Source organism: Amphiura filiformis, chromosome 11 (assembly GCF_039555335.1).
Source record: "Amphiura filiformis chromosome 11, Afil_fr2py, whole genome shotgun sequence".
NCBI lineage: Eukaryota > Metazoa > Echinodermata > Ophiuroidea > Amphilepidida > Amphiuridae > Amphiura > Amphiura filiformis.
In genome coordinates this window covers 59249582-59266010 of record NC_092638.1, presented here as the reverse complement: position 1 = coordinate 59266010, position 16429 = coordinate 59249582, and the positions used below count along the sequence as shown (strand labels likewise).

At 39.2% G+C, this 16429-nt stretch overlaps 1 protein-coding gene across 1 annotated transcript in view; it reads left to right on the top strand.

Moving 5' to 3' along the window:
* Positions 1 to 15339, top strand: part of LOC140163816 (protein ecdysoneless homolog) — a 47983-nt gene extending 32644 nt beyond the window's left edge. The window contains exons 8-14 of the mRNA XM_072187132.1: positions 5462 to 5596; positions 6759 to 6844; positions 7593 to 7699; positions 8183 to 8467; positions 9408 to 9482; positions 11282 to 11415; positions 15085 to 15339. Coding sequence (XP_072043233.1) covers positions 5462 to 5596; positions 6759 to 6844; positions 7593 to 7699; positions 8183 to 8467; positions 9408 to 9482; positions 11282 to 11415; positions 15085 to 15333 — 1071 coding nt within the window. The 3' untranslated portion in view covers positions 15334 to 15339. The remainder of the gene's footprint in view (positions 1 to 5461; positions 5597 to 6758; positions 6845 to 7592; positions 7700 to 8182; positions 8468 to 9407; positions 9483 to 11281; positions 11416 to 15084) is intronic.
* Positions 15340 to 16429: the final 1090 nt, after the last annotated feature.

The window sequence follows — 16429 nt, the reverse complement described above, 5'->3', positions numbered from 1 at the left end:
CATAATTTATGCGTATTTGATGCGTATCAAGCAAAAAATCCCTTGTGAACAGCTTATCTGGAGATCCGTATGGGGTACAGTGACGTAACTTGGTGGGGAGTAAGCGTGGCCAGATGTTCTCGACCTGATTAGATTTTCAGCGCAAAATATGCTAATTAAGTACCTAATTTGCATAATTTATGCGTATTTGATGCGTATCAAGCAAAAACCCCTTGTGAACAGCTTATCTGGAGATCCGTATGGGGTACAGTGACGTAACTTGGTGGGGAGTAGCGTGGCCAGATGTTCTCGACCTGATTAGATTTTCAGCGCAAAATATGCTAATTAAGTACCTAATTTGCATAATTTATGCGTATTTGATGCGTATCAAGCAAAAAAACCTTGTGAACAGCTTATCTGGAGATCCGTATGGGGTACAGTGACGTAACTTGGTGAGGAGTAGCGGGGGCAGATGTTCTCGACCTGATTAGATTTTGAGCGTAAAATATGGTAATTAAGTACCTAATTTGCATAATATATGCGTAATAAGCAAAATACCTTGTGAACAGATTATCTGGAGATCCGTATGGGGTACAGTGACGTAACTTGGTGAGGAGTAAGGGCCAGAGGTTCTCGACCTGATTAGATTTTGAGCGTAAAATATGGTAATTAAGTACCTAATTTGCATAATATATGCGTAATAAGCAAAATACCTTGTGAACAGATTATCTGAAGATCCGTATGGGGTACAGTGACGTAACTTGCAGACGATGGTGGACTACATTATTCACTGTGGCAACAGCCAATATCGTATAAACAAAACAGACAATATGACGGCAACACTGCCTGGACATTGGACGCCACGTGCTGAGTTGTGTTTTTAGCTCTATTAGCAAAAAAAAAGAAAAAAAATGCACAAAATATATTTCTCAGTGAATGTATAAATTTTCACATAAAAATAAATATTTTGGATTCAAAATAAATGTGAAGAAAAAAAAATTATAGCCGGGAGTGAGCGGACTCGATCTCGGATCCTATGCACCGCAGGCGAGACCCGTACCATTAGACCAAGCGAACCGTGATACACAATGGGAGAAATTTTAGGTATATATCATAAACATACCGTGCGTTATTCATACAAAACATTCAAAAAACAGTACTTACAATGAGGTTCACTGGCGAACCTCAACGGATTTAGACTGATAAAATAGTGCTTAATAACATACGTACAGTTTTGGAATAATTTGAGACATTTTTGTGTTTACGTGTAAAACCAATGACAACGTCAAAATTCAGCCAATCTTGGCCGGCCCCCCCTGGTAACTTGGTGGGGAGTTGGTGGCTAGAGGTACTCGACCTGATTAGATTTTCATGAGGTCAAAGGTCACATACAAGGTCAAAGGTCAACTGAGGTCACCAAATCTTTTAATTATTAATTTTCAACTGTGCATCACATATCCCAATAACAGCTTGATCGGTCATGTAATTAAGGAAATATGACGACTTTAAGATAGTCGCTTTCTGTAAAGTATAGCAAAGTAGCACTTTCAATGAGTGATAACTCGTAAAGGAAGCATCTTTCTGTTTTGATTTATTTGATGAAATAGTTCTTTGGTATTGCCAAATTTGATTTTTCAGCGCAACATACCAGAGGGCTGACAGTAAATTTCGCTGATCCCTCCTTTTTTTTCTATGTAGATTTAACACACGATTCCCGCTGTTGTTTTGGTTCCACTTTAGCACCCCCTGGTACACGCATGGAGGCCGCCATTTGAGTTTTAGCACCCACTTTAGAACCCGGCTACCTTGACTACGCGTTCAGCATCGCGTACAGTTCGCGTTCCCAACTGTCAATCATTGGAGGTCAATCACCTCGAGCTTGACAACGATATCTGAATAGACTATCACTATTGTCTTACGTGTATGCGCGAAATTTAGGTTAATTTTCGTGATTGAAACAGTATTTTTATTGTATAAATCTTGGCCCGGATAGCGGGATTGTTGGTTGATTTAATGCATTTGATAAATTAAGTTCATGGATGCGCTAAAAAATATAATTAAAAGTATTAAAAAAGCTGTTCAACATTTGAAAAAAATGCACTGTAGCAGGCTTGAAAAAGTCTAACCGTGGATGCAGCAAGCCGCGATTTTACCAGTAATTTTCATGACTTGAACGCGGAGCATGGACGCGATATAGCCGGTAGAAATCGCGGTAGTGTTCCAGGCCTACGCGATGGCAGGGTAATGGCGGCACCCATAGTTTTATTACATTTATCTTCGAGTGACGCTTCCCAATCTTTATTTATTCCCTGAACATACTTTATCCAATTTCGTGAGGTCAAAGGTCACATACAAGGTCAAAGGTCATCTGAGGTCACCAAATCTTTAAATAATTAATTTTCAACTGTGCATCACATATCCCAATAACAGCTTGATCGGTCATGTAATTAAGGAAATATGACGACTTTAAGATAGTCGCTTTCCATGTAAAGTATAGCAAAGTAGCACTTTCAATGAGTGATAACTCGTAAAGGAAGCATCTTTCTGTTTTGATTTATTACTTTGATGCAATAGTTCTTTGGTTTTGCCAAATTTTTGGAAGGTCATTACGGGGTCATCCGAGGTCACTCAGGGGTCATCTGAGGTCAAGTTATTAAAAACTCGTATGGGCATGAAACTTGATAGGTACAGTCAACATTTCAAGGCAAATTTTTGGAAGGTCATTTTGGGGTCACCAGGGGTCATCTGAGGTCAAATTAGTAAAAACTGTCGTATGGACATGAAACTTGGTGGGTACAGTTACCATCGGCCAGATAATCGTGCCCAGCCGATAACCGCCAAATTCATTTACCTCTCTACCAACAGTCATCGCAAAAGCAGGCGGTCACAAAAGCAGGCGAGACTCGTGGTTCGAGAACCGCCTTGTTTAAGTCTGTGCCCCCAAAATTTTATTTTGCCCCCCCTGACCAAGAAAGCTGGCTACGCCCCTGGATGGACCCTGCATTTTTCAATACATTGATGCTGTAGCCTTCGTACAGAGTGAAGAAGGCTACACACAAGGAAGGCTATAATCACGTATCATGTGCCCCAGATGCGTATAGATAATAGAGGGCCTCCTTCAACTCCCAACTTGTGACCACGGAAATAGCTTAATAACTGTGTAGGAAATTTGAAATTTGGACACCAGAAACTTCAGCTTGAAAGTCAAAAAGTGTCAATTGGTACACCTTGATACAGAAGTTATCATACAGAAGTTATCATACAGTGATAGTAAGATTTTTTGTTCCTTATGACCAGAGGAAAAGTTTGACATATCGCACGACTCTGTGGGATATTTGGTTAAAAGATAGAGGGTTTGGTGCACAAAGTACAAAAAAGTGACTATATCTCATTAATCAATGATCCTACAGAGATGTGACCACTGACTTTTTTGTTCCTTATGACCAGAGGAAAAGTTTGACATATCGCACGACTCTGTGGGATATTTGGTTAAAAAGATAGAGGGTTAAGTACACAAAGTAGAAAAAAGTGGCTATATCTCATTAACCAATGGTCCTACAGAGATGTGACTACTGACTTTTTTGTTCCTTATGACCAGAGGAAAAGTTTGACATATCGCACGACTCTGTGGGATATTTGGTTAAAAAGATAGAGGGTTAAGTACAGAAAGTAGAAAAAGTGACTATATCTCATTAACCAATGATCCTACAGAGATGTGACCACTGACTTTTTTGTTCCTTATGACCAGAGGAAAAGTTTGACATATCGCACGACTCTGTGGGATATTTGGTTAAAAAGATAGAGAGTTAAGTACAGAAAGTAGAAAAAAGTGACTATATCTCATTAACCAATGATCCTACAGAGATGTGACCACTGACTTTGTTGTTCCTTATGACCAGAGGAAAAGTTTGACATATCGCACGACTCTGTGGGATATTTGGTTAAAAAGATAGAGGGTTAAGTACAGAAAGTAGAAAAAAGTAACTATATCTCATTAACCAATGATCCTACAGAGATGTGGCCACTGACTTTTTTGTTCCTTATGACCAGAGGAAAAGTTTGACATATCGCACGACTCTGTGGGATATTGAGGGTTAAGTACACAAAGTACAAAAAAGTGACTATATCTCATTAACCACACTCGATCACCTTCGGTCACAAATTATGCTGCATGAGTGTCGTGTTCCACTTTGCCCCGGTCTCCCCTAAATATTCGTCTCAGGCTGAACTATTTAGGTGCCGTTCACAAAATAATTCGACATTTTTGTAAGACGGGGGGTGCAGGCCCTCTAAATATCCCTAAAATCCTCCACAGATACCTTATTTCAGATTAACTTCTTTAAAACAATAAAAACTTTACACATTCAAAGCTTTATGTTCTTTTCAAAGTCCAGAATCAAGTCAAACATTTTTATAATCACTCTTCAAGGCAAACATTTTACTACAACCCCAGTATAAAGAATTTATGACCGTCCCCTGCCATTTTTTTTTTTTTTTTATAATTCATTAGCCCGAAATGCAGACTCATTGAGCATTTTGTACCGTAAGAACTTCGTGGCAACATGGAAAACGTAGCCCAAACCTGACTGACAGAATGATTGGTCATGGCAAGCCGGCTATTATTTCGCCCAATAGTCGTGTTTCAAGTTCCAATTCCAATACATACTGCTTTTGGCAGAAAAAAATATCAAATGCGCACAATAAGCCGTCAAAAACGAAATGCGCGCGCTACAGGAAACAAACTTTATTTTTTTGGCCTCAACATGACTAGATTCTCCATAGAATGAGAGTGGGTTATTCCAGTTTAAGTCCATACATTCTGTATGAAAGACATGACCTTAATCTTCCACACAGGGGTTGTAGATTTCAAATGGAATCACCTATTCAGGTAACCCAATTTGAAATTTTTACTCCTTGTGTGGACGATTAAGGTCATGCCTTCGGGTACAGATTTCAACTGGCATAGTCCAATTTGAGAGAGAAAACGTTTCATGCATCTAACAAATGAGTGTGTCTACAGTCCTTTTAAGTAAACCACCATGGAACACTCTGTATGCACATAGCACTGTAAAAGTGAGATTCAAGCCAGGTATACCAACTTGGTGTGGGGAACAAGACAAAGACAAGATAAAAACTAATGCAGTATGTAAACCAGAATGGTGTACACTGTTACTGCACTAGAAAACCACAGGGATAGTAGACAAACTGAAACAAAAATACAACCAACGTTTCGAGCAGATAAACTGCCCTTCCTCAGGGACAAACAAACAGGCATACAACGCAGTGGCAGTGCAATGGCAACGCAGTGGCAATGCAGTGGTACACGGGCTGCACCACTTCTGGTAAGTCCTGTGACCCCTTTCAGAAGAGATCACAACCCTTTTGGGAACCCCTGACGTAACCTGTCTCAAAAGCTCAGAAAAGTGACTAAAAGTAGTAAAAATATATCCACATCAACTGTTTTATCAATTATTGTTTACAGGCACATGGGTTTGAAATACTCTGCTCCAGGTGTGCCGATGGTGGATCATCCAACAGTGAGAGCAGTATTGAAGGTACTAGTGGCGTGAGGTGGCAGCGATATCTACAGAGTCTTAAAGACAAAGGTTACTTCAGGGTGAGTATGACATGATTGTTACACAGGGTTTTTTTGTTTTTGTAATATAAGGTATATTGCTGATAGCGATCGATAGGCGAAAGTGATGCATGCTGGGAAGGAAAAGGGCTCAAATTGAACATGTTTTGACATTGAATGCTCTCCATTTCCAAACAACTGATGCACAGCTTGTCTCGGTCCCAGCCGGTTTGTGTTCCTCCATCACTAAACAAACCATCTGGCGGCAACCCAGAAATGACGATCACTGATTGGTTTAATGAATTTCCAAATAAAAAGGTTTTCAATTGGCTATGGAACCCATATGGCTGATGAATTAGGGCGTGACTTGTGTGAGTGACACAAACATTGTATTTTGTAGATACCACAAACGCATAATGTACGCTAGCTTGCAGCCACTGAGGCGCCAAGCGTCCGATATAGGCTTTCATGTCAGCGACTCGCAGCGCGTACTCACATACATTGTGTTGATTTATATCACCGGATGGCTGTCCATCAACTTGCCTTATTTGGCAACACCATATTTTAATGAGTTAATTCAGCCAATCATGAAAGACGCACTATGAAGTTGTCGCCAGACGGTTTGTTTAGTGACGAAGGAGCACAAATCGGCTGGGACCAAGACTAATGCACAGTCAGTTATTTAGAGAATAAACAATAGGAATTTTTATTTTGACTATCCTCTACCGTATGATAAAAATATTTGACCTGCCTGTCATCTATCATAGATAGAGGATAGACAAAATAAAAATTCCTATTGTTTATTCTCATTCTTAGTCAGTTAAATATTATTTTAATAACTGTAAACTTTTTTTAAAGCAAAAATTAAGTTACCGTCATAAAAACTACCCTTCTTATAAAATGAACGAAACTTGTTTACAACTTGTCATCTTTTGTTGCGCGTACTGCTAACGCGTGCGAGTATTCCTCACTGCATCTACGCATACAACGCGATACATACACGCACCTCTATGGCGCGTGTTACACATTATCAACACTCATGATGACGTGGGGTCCCCTACCGCCTGATAGACGACACCTAAAATCATGCGATTGTCCAATCAGATTATGTGTCTACGTAATAGACCACTCCCACTGACTAAGAATAGCCTCTAATTGGTAGGTCTGATAACAATGTAGTAACAGTTAACCTGTGTCATTTTAGGATGAATTAGAAGGTTCTAAGTTGTACACCAAACTATTAGACTCGGCCAAGAAATTCTACCAAGAAACTACCAGTAATATATCCAGGTGAGTATAGATTGGCTGTTTGAAAATAATTGGTACACATTAGGCTATAAAAAGGTTTGAAAAATAACCCTGTGCCCTGCTGGTTTTTGTTTTTTATTTTTTATTTGTCAGAAAGTTGTTTTTAAGTCATTTTCACTATTGAAGCATTGCGCAAGCAGACATACACGTACGTAAACTCCCCAACTACTGGTGAAGTGCCAGGATTGATGTTCTTGCACAAAATGGGCATATCCCCTTCTTGCACATCCAAGATGGCCCCACCTGGCATGAGTGGCCATGTTGGATGTGCTAAAGGTGAATTAAAAAACTGTTTAGGAGGAATGAGGAATAATCATTTGAAATGTTTATGAAGTAACTGACCTTTTTCGGTAAATCCCATAAGCCTTTGCGAAACTTGTCATTTGACGTCACACCAACTTGAAATGCGCAGTGATGATGTTCAATAAACGATGTGCGCATCGGCGCAGATCAGCGTGACATCAAATGACGAGTTCACAGGTGTACTTGCAAAGGCTTATGGGATTTACCGAAAAGGTCAATTGTAATTGTAGTACATGTTTTCCTTCAATCCAAGATGGCCGCCATGGGCTTGTATCCTGGGCTTGTATTCAGAATACCCAAGGAGTGGGATTATTCTAGCTGTTGGTGGTACATGTGCCGTGAGGGTAGGAAATGTTATAGAGAATACATTAGCTTTTGTGTAATTTACCATAATAAATAAAAAAATAAAAATCTTTTTCCTTGACAGTGAGGGTACTTCGGGCATAGGTCACCAAGTCCTTCAGATACTGCAATCTGTGCCTTGTGACATTGCAGCTTGGAAAGCAGCTGAGAGAGATCTACCTCCATCACAAGGTAAGGATCCTGAAATCTACTACATTAAATCATCAATACTTTATTATTATCGTACCCAGACCACAGAAAAATTAAAACATATTTTAGTGGAAAGTTTAATTTACTTTACTGTGGTAGAAGGGCTCTAGTCTTGAAAGTCAATTTCGCTGGTCTACATGTTGACTTTTACCATTTGAACTTCCAAGTGATTCTTGGTGTTGCTTTGGCTCCACTTCATCACTCCTCCAGTACTATGGAGGTCCCAATTAATGTATGCTGAAGAATCGTTCCTGTATGCTGCAGAGGTGTCTGTGTATGCCTGCATATAATCGTGGTATAGTCCAATCGTGGTGACTAATGTGACGTGCTGTTTGAGCCACTGTCCAATCCCAAAATATGATTGGTCCCTGGTGATCATGTGATTTGGTCATGTGATATGGTTGTGGATTTTGTATACTGCCAAATGCAAGATAATTTATGCGACATATTTTTTATCCATTTTAGATGACAGTTGGCTGAACCTCACACCTGAACAACTAGACAAAATGCTAGAAAAAGCTGCAGGGAATCCTTCCAAATCCAAGGACAAAGCAAGCACATCAGGTGGTTCCGCAAACGATGATCCCAGCATGGACCTTGATGCTGTGACAAAAGGAATCAAAACATTTGTAGATAAAGTGTCAAGTTATGAAGGAGCAGAATTCCCAAAGGAGTTTGGTGGAGATGATGATGGTGGAGCAATTAACTTTGATGTTGGCTCATTTGAAGAGGCCCTAGAAAACATTTTGAGTAAGTTATGGGTGTGTAGAAGTGGGTAGGGGTGCGTCTGTGTTTGCCTGTAAACAAGGACACACAGAGGATTTTTCACTCTAATCGGTGGACTTACCTGCAACCGAGGACTATCCTGAGTTTCAAACTGCTGCAATAGACCTCAAATGCATGCTAATTCATTTGAGCAGTACTTGCTAAAAACCGTAGACCGTATGTGTAAAAAATACAGTCAGCAGTTGATTGGTAAAATTCTGTTTCCTATCATACACAAAAAATCTGCCATTTAAGTCCATGGTTATATGATGAAAACACCATACACACATCCTCGCTTGGATAGCAATACAAAATGTCCCCCATTGTGAATGGTACAGACATACTATTGGCTAGAACAGGTGCGTGTGAAACAAAGAACACCAATGCAGCAGCCAGGATGTCTCGAAACTACCAACTTGGGACTTAACACTAATTTTGTGGTAGCGTATACATGCATGGCTCCCAATCTGAGATATTGGCCAGTAAATCTGGTCAAAAAATAATAAGAAAATATGTGCTACTTTTGATCATATTTTCACAAATTTACTTGGGAATTTTAAAAGTAGGTTGTCAATATTATAATAGGACATGTTGCTGGCCTTATCTCAAAATGACTGAGAATGGTGCATTATTTGGACGGATCTGCCATCTTGCTACCAAAACGAGGTTCTCCCTGCAAATGCATGCACAAACAGTGCATTTTGTTTCTCATGCTTTTCTAGCAATGTGCCAGAAGGCTTTTGCAAAGTGTATGTGGCAATTAAAGTATGCGTTTGGCAGGCGTATGCAAGCACACCACGCACTTTGCGGGTAGAACCTGGTTTTGAGATGACGCGTGCGATCGGCGAATCATGTTTTATATCTTCATATCTTGTGAAACAAATTGGTAGCTATAAGAATTCAAGTTTTGTTTGTAATTTCTCAGGCTATAGGAGAGCTGGTCCTGATGATGATTCAGATGATTCCGATTCAGATGATGATGATGACTTTGATTTCGAAGGTAAGATACTAACTTAACTTATGGCATTAATTTGTGGTTTCACTGCTGTCTTCACATTCCATTTACAATTCACACTCCCCCTCCCCCTAAAGTCTTCCACAGAGGGAGTATCAGTTTTGAATAGAATAGACAGTTGGGTATTTTCCATTTGAAATACTCAGTTGTGGAAGATATTGGTAAAGCCATAATACAGGGGGAGTATGGATTTCAAAATGATTAACTCTGACCAAATACTCCCCCTGTGGAAGATATTTCCAAAATTTTCCACAGGGGTAGTGTGGATTTCAACTGGAATAGCCCAATTAAGGGCTGTTGTCATAATATTATTTCTTAACTTTGACAAACAAATATGTCCTTTTCCGACGGCAGTCACTTGCCGTGCCCTCTAATGAAGTTGCCGTTGGTGCCTCAGCCCTGCCCCATCATTATGAAATCATCTATCAGATTGTTTGTGTGTGTTTTCTTTGTTTTGGAGAAATTGCCTTGGTGCCCTTCTCAAATTTTCAACAGTTACCATGATGCCCTCTTGAAATATTACAAACTGCCGTGCTGCCTTGCCTTTTTCAGTGAAAATCCAAGTCAATTATCAACTTGCCCTAAAAAGTTGCAGTGCCCCTTCAGATCCTTAATTAGAGGGCTGGTACCAGCAAAGAATAAACATTTAAGTAGTCTAGGGTATTGTGTCATTTTGTGTGCACATTCATTTTGTTTTTTTAATTTAAATCCATCCTCATTTGACCCCCTGAAACCATTCATTTGATGCATTGTCCATGTAGGTTGAATTTCAGTTCAAGAACAAAATGAACATGCAATTCCTACTGGCATTTTTGTGATGTAAGGCCGTGGACTATTATAGGTTGTGTGTGCGCAAGATACTTCACTCGTCCCTTACTATAATGTTTTGCAGTAAAACTTTGACGAGAACATATTTTGCGTACATCGCATATTTACTGCGTTGAACACACTTGTCTCCGATCTGCTGTTGCCGAGTGGATATTTATGAATGAACTTTGTGCCTTACACGTTGTTAGCTCTGTCTTTGCAACATCACGGTAGTACGCACTCGTCAAAGGTTTACTGCAAAATATTATATTTGCTACATGCTGCTAGAGTTTCTAACGAAGTAAACCACGCTGACGCGCCAGACGCGAGTTGTTAAACAGTGGAGTACAAGGGTGAAACATGATTGAATCTCTTTCAACAACAAAAGCAAGCTAAAGATCGTATAATTCAAAGGATTATTTCATGAGGAATGTCAGTTAATCATTGCCACTTAGCCTTACAAAAAGATTTGTGATTTCAGCAAAAATTACAGAAAATTAAAACTACAGAATAAAGCGGCAATGTTTAGCCGCTACCTCCAAGTTAAGTGTGCATTCGCACACAGGTTCCAGACATGACAAATTTACGTGCTCACGCACACAGCGTATTCGTGCTAGCGCCGTGCATACGCTTCTGTACAAGTGTGGATTTATCACAGATTAACAACGGTTGACTCCTGAACGAAGGTATAGGTAGAGTTGTTGAAATGACCTTAATCTCTCACACAGGGAGTGTAGATTTGAAATGGGGTTATCTGAATGGGTGATTCCATTTTCTACACCCCCTGAGTGGAAGATTAAGGTCATGTCTTATCTTACAACTGGAATAGCTCATTTTTTTGCATGCATGCTGTGCTATGCAGCTTGTGCAATGAATGAGGTGTCAATACTTTGGTATTTTAGTACATGGGCTACATTGGCAAAACAGTGTGAAGGAACTATTCTTAATGACTCAAGTTTGACCTATTGACCTTTCAGATGGTGATGATGGAGAGCCTGTAGGAGAAGATGTTCAGATGTTATCCCTGATGGAGCAGATGGACAGAGAGTTAGCAGGCACAGAAATTGGCAAAAGCTTTGAGAAGGAACCTGCTGAAACTGATGCAACCAAGGTGAGTTGATATGATTCTATGATTTCTTCAATTTATATTAGGCAAAAAGTATTGGGCTAGTCTGGTTGTAATCCATACACCCACTATGGAAGACATGATCTTAATCTTCTGCACAGGGGGTGTAAAATGCAGATTTAGAATGGGAATTTGCCCAGTTGTCTTGAATCTGTTTCTTAATAATTAGGGTAGATCATCAGTGGCAGCATCAAGGAGGGGGGGAGATGGGGCATTACCCCATAAACTTAGGCTTTGCCCTCCCCTGTTCATTCCCTTAATTAGAACAAAAAAAATCTTAGAAATTGTTTACCCTCCTACCTCAATATCCCCCATCTTCCCCCCCCCCCATTGCCCCCTAGATCTTGGGCTTTGCCCACTCAGTTACTTCCTAAGAACAAAAATCACAGAAATGTTTTACCCCCCTCACTCGATTTCTCCCCCCCCCCCAATCCAGCAGGGAAAAACCTTGATACTGCCACTGGAGATATGTGACATGATCAAGGAAATGAATCTAATGTTGGAAATCAGAGAACATATCTTACTCTTCCCAGAATCCTTTGCAACATGATAGTGATACATCCCCTCATTTCATCAAATGACACTCCTATTACTTTGTACAGGCTCCCTTTGTTTTCATTTTGGGCGATCCTGACTTTTAGACCACCCGAGCTAATATAAGGTACAAATTGCAAATTTATCATATTAAACTTTCGCAACAAGGTTAAACATGTTTTCAACTGTACAAACATACCTTTTATTCCATCGAATGCTTTATTTTGTTCCAAAATTTACGCTTTTATAGCTAGTTTTGACGTAAAAGAGCTGGTAACAAAACCGGTGATGCCAGCTCAAGTTTTCGCATAACACAAGCACTTGATGTACGCTTGTTTTGACGGTAATTTACGCTAGCGTATCATGCATTTTCAAGCGCGTTTGACATCGGTTTACTGCGTGACGCAATTCTGCATTTACAATGTTTATTCAAGATGGCGAATTTCTCGAAAAACGTGATGCATTTTACCCCGAAATTTCCCTCATTACTCAAAGCCCTGCTCGCTTTCACAATATTTTAGCTTCTTGGATATCATCGAAACATAGATTAGTAATATTAGGTAGGTCACTGTATTTTTTGAGATTTTTTAGATGATTTTTACGATGAAAAAATTGACGTTTTATGCTTCTTTTCAAAAATTGGTTTTAGCTTGTTAAAAAACGGGTAAAAAATCGTTTTTAGCTTGTTGGATATTTTTGCTAAATAGTTTAAAGCTTGACTCCTTAGATGAAACTTTTAGATTAAGCTTGTTAGAATATTAAACCTTGATGAAATAGTAATATTTTAGCCCTTTATAGCGCGGGTGGTCTAAAAGTCAGGATCGCCTCATTTTGAGAATAGACTGGCTAAACATGGGTCGATTTTTTTTTCATGCAAGTCGTTGGGCCAAAAAAAAGGGCATTCCTGGTGTAATCCATACACCCTATGAAAGACATGGTCTTAATCTCCACACAGTAGGTGAACAGATTTCAAATGGAATAACTCATCCAGGTTACCCTATTTCAAATCTACACCCCTGTGTGGAAGATTAAGGTCATGTCTTCCATTTAGGGTGTATGGATTTCAACTCGAATAGCCAAGTATGCCAGCTCACTGTTAAGTCAACATGCTGTATCCTAAGTAACAAGGCAGTATTTGTTTTTTAATTTGTTCACAGATGCTGTCAAAATTTCGTGAACCTGTGTAATTTTTGATGCTCAAACTTAACCCTAGAACTATGAAGGGGGGAGGCCTAAGATTTTTTATTCGTCATAAAAATGCATTTGTTTATGCTCAAATGACCTAAGTTAATCGCAGATCCATCCTTTGTGCTCATTTTAGTGATAAAATGTTTACTCAGCACTTTACCCAGGGGTAGGACCAGCCATCAAAAATGGCCAGGGGAGGGGGGGGGGTAGGCCCACCATTGGTTTCTACAGTATAAAATCCATGATTTTCACTCTTTTTGTTCTTATAAAATTATTCCAAGACCTACTGACTTTTTATTTGTTAGTTAGGTTGAAATAGTTATTTCCTTTTATATTTAGGAGAAAATTCTGTGAAAATCTCATGTTCATAGAATTTTTAGCCAAAAATCAATTTCGCATATGTGTACATCCATATCAAAAGGATGCACTTGTCGGCTGCTACAAGTGTCTCATTTCACATAATATCTAAGAATGAATACCAGACTCTCAAGTGGAGGTCACTTCAAATCATCCCAAATGCACATGGTTTGGGAATACAGAGAACATTCCTTAACCATGTGACTTGGGGATGATTTGAAGTGACCTCCACTTGAGATGAGTCTGGTTATTTATTCGTAGCTATTATGTGAAATGAGACACATGTAGCAGCCGACAAGTGCATCCTTTTGATATGGATGTACACATATGTAAATAGCCATATAACGGTATATGACGTTGGTAATTGAAAATTATTGGGGTTGCAACAACTCCCCCCCCTCGTTACAATAAATGAGTCTGATGTCGATCAAAATCAAAATTCAGTTTTCAATTTTACTACATAAATCATTCTGAGGGCTTTATTTTGTTGGAAATCCTGTCGTAATAATTAGACTTACGGTTCCAGAGATATGGCCATGTTAGTATTTGCTTAGAACAATAAAATTCAAAGGAAGTTGGATAACGTATAAATAAGTGGTAATTTTCGCGAGGGTTTTATTTTCGTGAATTATGCAAATAAAGGTTACGTCGCGAATTTAACTACACACAAATATGTCATTTTGTCATTGATGAATTTTGCAAAAATATCAACATGCACAAAAGTCTTCTGTGTCAGAAATCATGAAAATATCTGTATGTGTTAATATAGAGAAGTATTATTTGCTATATCTCAAAATCTCAATATTCCTGACATCCGACTCATTTTGCTTGATCATCTCATCACATATATTTGCCTGTTGCGCCCCCCTTCCCAATTGTCTTTGTTAGATGAATCAACCTATATAACAAGATGATTGATAGTCGCTCCAATGGGCCATTCTAGTTGAAATCCATACACCCCTATAGACCATGACCTTAATCTTCCACACAAGGAGTATGTATTTCAAATAGAGTTACTAAACATGTGTCTCCATTTGAAATCTACACTCCCTGTGTTGAAAGATTAAGGCCATGTTGTCACTGGACAGGAAAAACCTCATATGTACTTTTTGCTCTTGAACATGGATGAAGCAAACCCTTCAATATAAAGTCTACACCTACAAGGCTTTATCCATTTTCAAGGGTCAAAAGTAATATGAGGCATTTCCTGCAAGTACTTTTGGCTGTTGAACATGGATGAAGCAACCTCTTCAATATAAAGTCTACACTTACAAGGCTTTATCCATGTTCATGGGCCAAAAGTAATTATGAGGTGTTTCTTTTGGCCCTTGAACATGAATGCAGCAACCTCTTCTATATAAAGTCTACACTTACAAGGCTTTATCCATGTTCATGGGCCAAAAGTACATATGAAGTTTTTCCCGCCCAGTGACACTGTATTCCATGGGGGGGTGTGTGAATTTCAACCGTAATAGCCCAATATGAGATGATTGATGGCCTGTCCAATTCAACTACAAAGCTTTCAAATTTTTTCAAGTAATTGATTTAATTGCTTTCATTTCCTGCTCTTTCTAGAGTCTATCGCTGTCACAAAGCCAACCCAGAAAAGCCTCATCAGAAGCAGCAGGTGTGAGTAGGGGTCCAGCAGGGGCAGCGGCTACAGGGGATGAGGAGGATGAGGAGAGACCGGTAGAGGTAGATGTGAACTTATTAAAGAATATCATGGAATCTTACAGCTCACAACAGGGACTAGCAGGGCCAGCTTCAAATATTTTACATTCGTTAGGTGTACATTTACCCCAAGATGAAGATAAAGATACATGAGAAAGACCCTGAGGTAGAGGAGGATGATAGGCTGGTAGAAGAAGAATATCATGGAATCCTACAGCTCACAACAGGGAGCTTCAAATATTTTACATTCGTTAGGTGTACATTTACCCCAAGATGAAGATAAAGATACGTGAGAAAGACCCTAATTATAATCTATGAGGTAGAGGAGGAGGAGAGGCCGGTAGAAGAAGAATATCATGGAATCGTACAGCTCACAACAGGGACTAGCAGGGCCGGCATCAAATATTTTACATTCGTTAGGTGTACATTTACCGCAAGATGAAGATAAAGCTGCATGAGAAAGACGCTAATCTAAGAGGTAGAGGAGGAGGATAGGCCGGTAGAAGAAGAATATCATGGAATCCTACAGCTCTCAATAGGGACTAGCAGGGTCAGCTTCAAATATTTTACATTTGCTAGGTGTACATTTACCACAAGACGAGGATTTTTTTATTTTTTTAAAGCTGCTTGAAAAAGACCATAGTCTAATCCTGATGCCAGAAAAATACTTGTTTTATTATTAAAAATATGTTTTAATCCTGTTTTGCCAAATGAAAAATAGCTCAATGGGCTATTCCAGTTGAAATCCATATACCCTATGGAAAACATGACCTTAATCTTCCACACAGGGGGTGTAGATTTCAAATGGAGTTACCCATGCAGGTAACCCTATTTGAAATTCACACTCCCTTTGTAGGAGATTAAAGTCATGTCTTCCATAGGGGGTGTATGGATTTCAACTGGAATAGTCCAATCCTAATCCTTTAGTTCGACCTGTAACATGTAATATTCAATCAATTTGTCAAAAGTTGGGCTAAAACCAGAGAAGATACCTTACCCTCCCCATAATCCTTTGCAACATGATACATCAGTTCACTTCATCAGATGACGCTCTTTGTTCCCTTTGTTTTCATAGACTGGCTAAACATGGGTCGATAGTCAAGAAATAAACATATTTTGCAAGTTGTGTATGTGCTCTGTTCATTGAAGTACTTTTTGTCACTATCGACCCATGTTGCACTAGATAGCAAATCAGTACAGAAAATTGGAATGGAAGAAATGCATTGTGGGAAGTGTAAGATATCTTCTC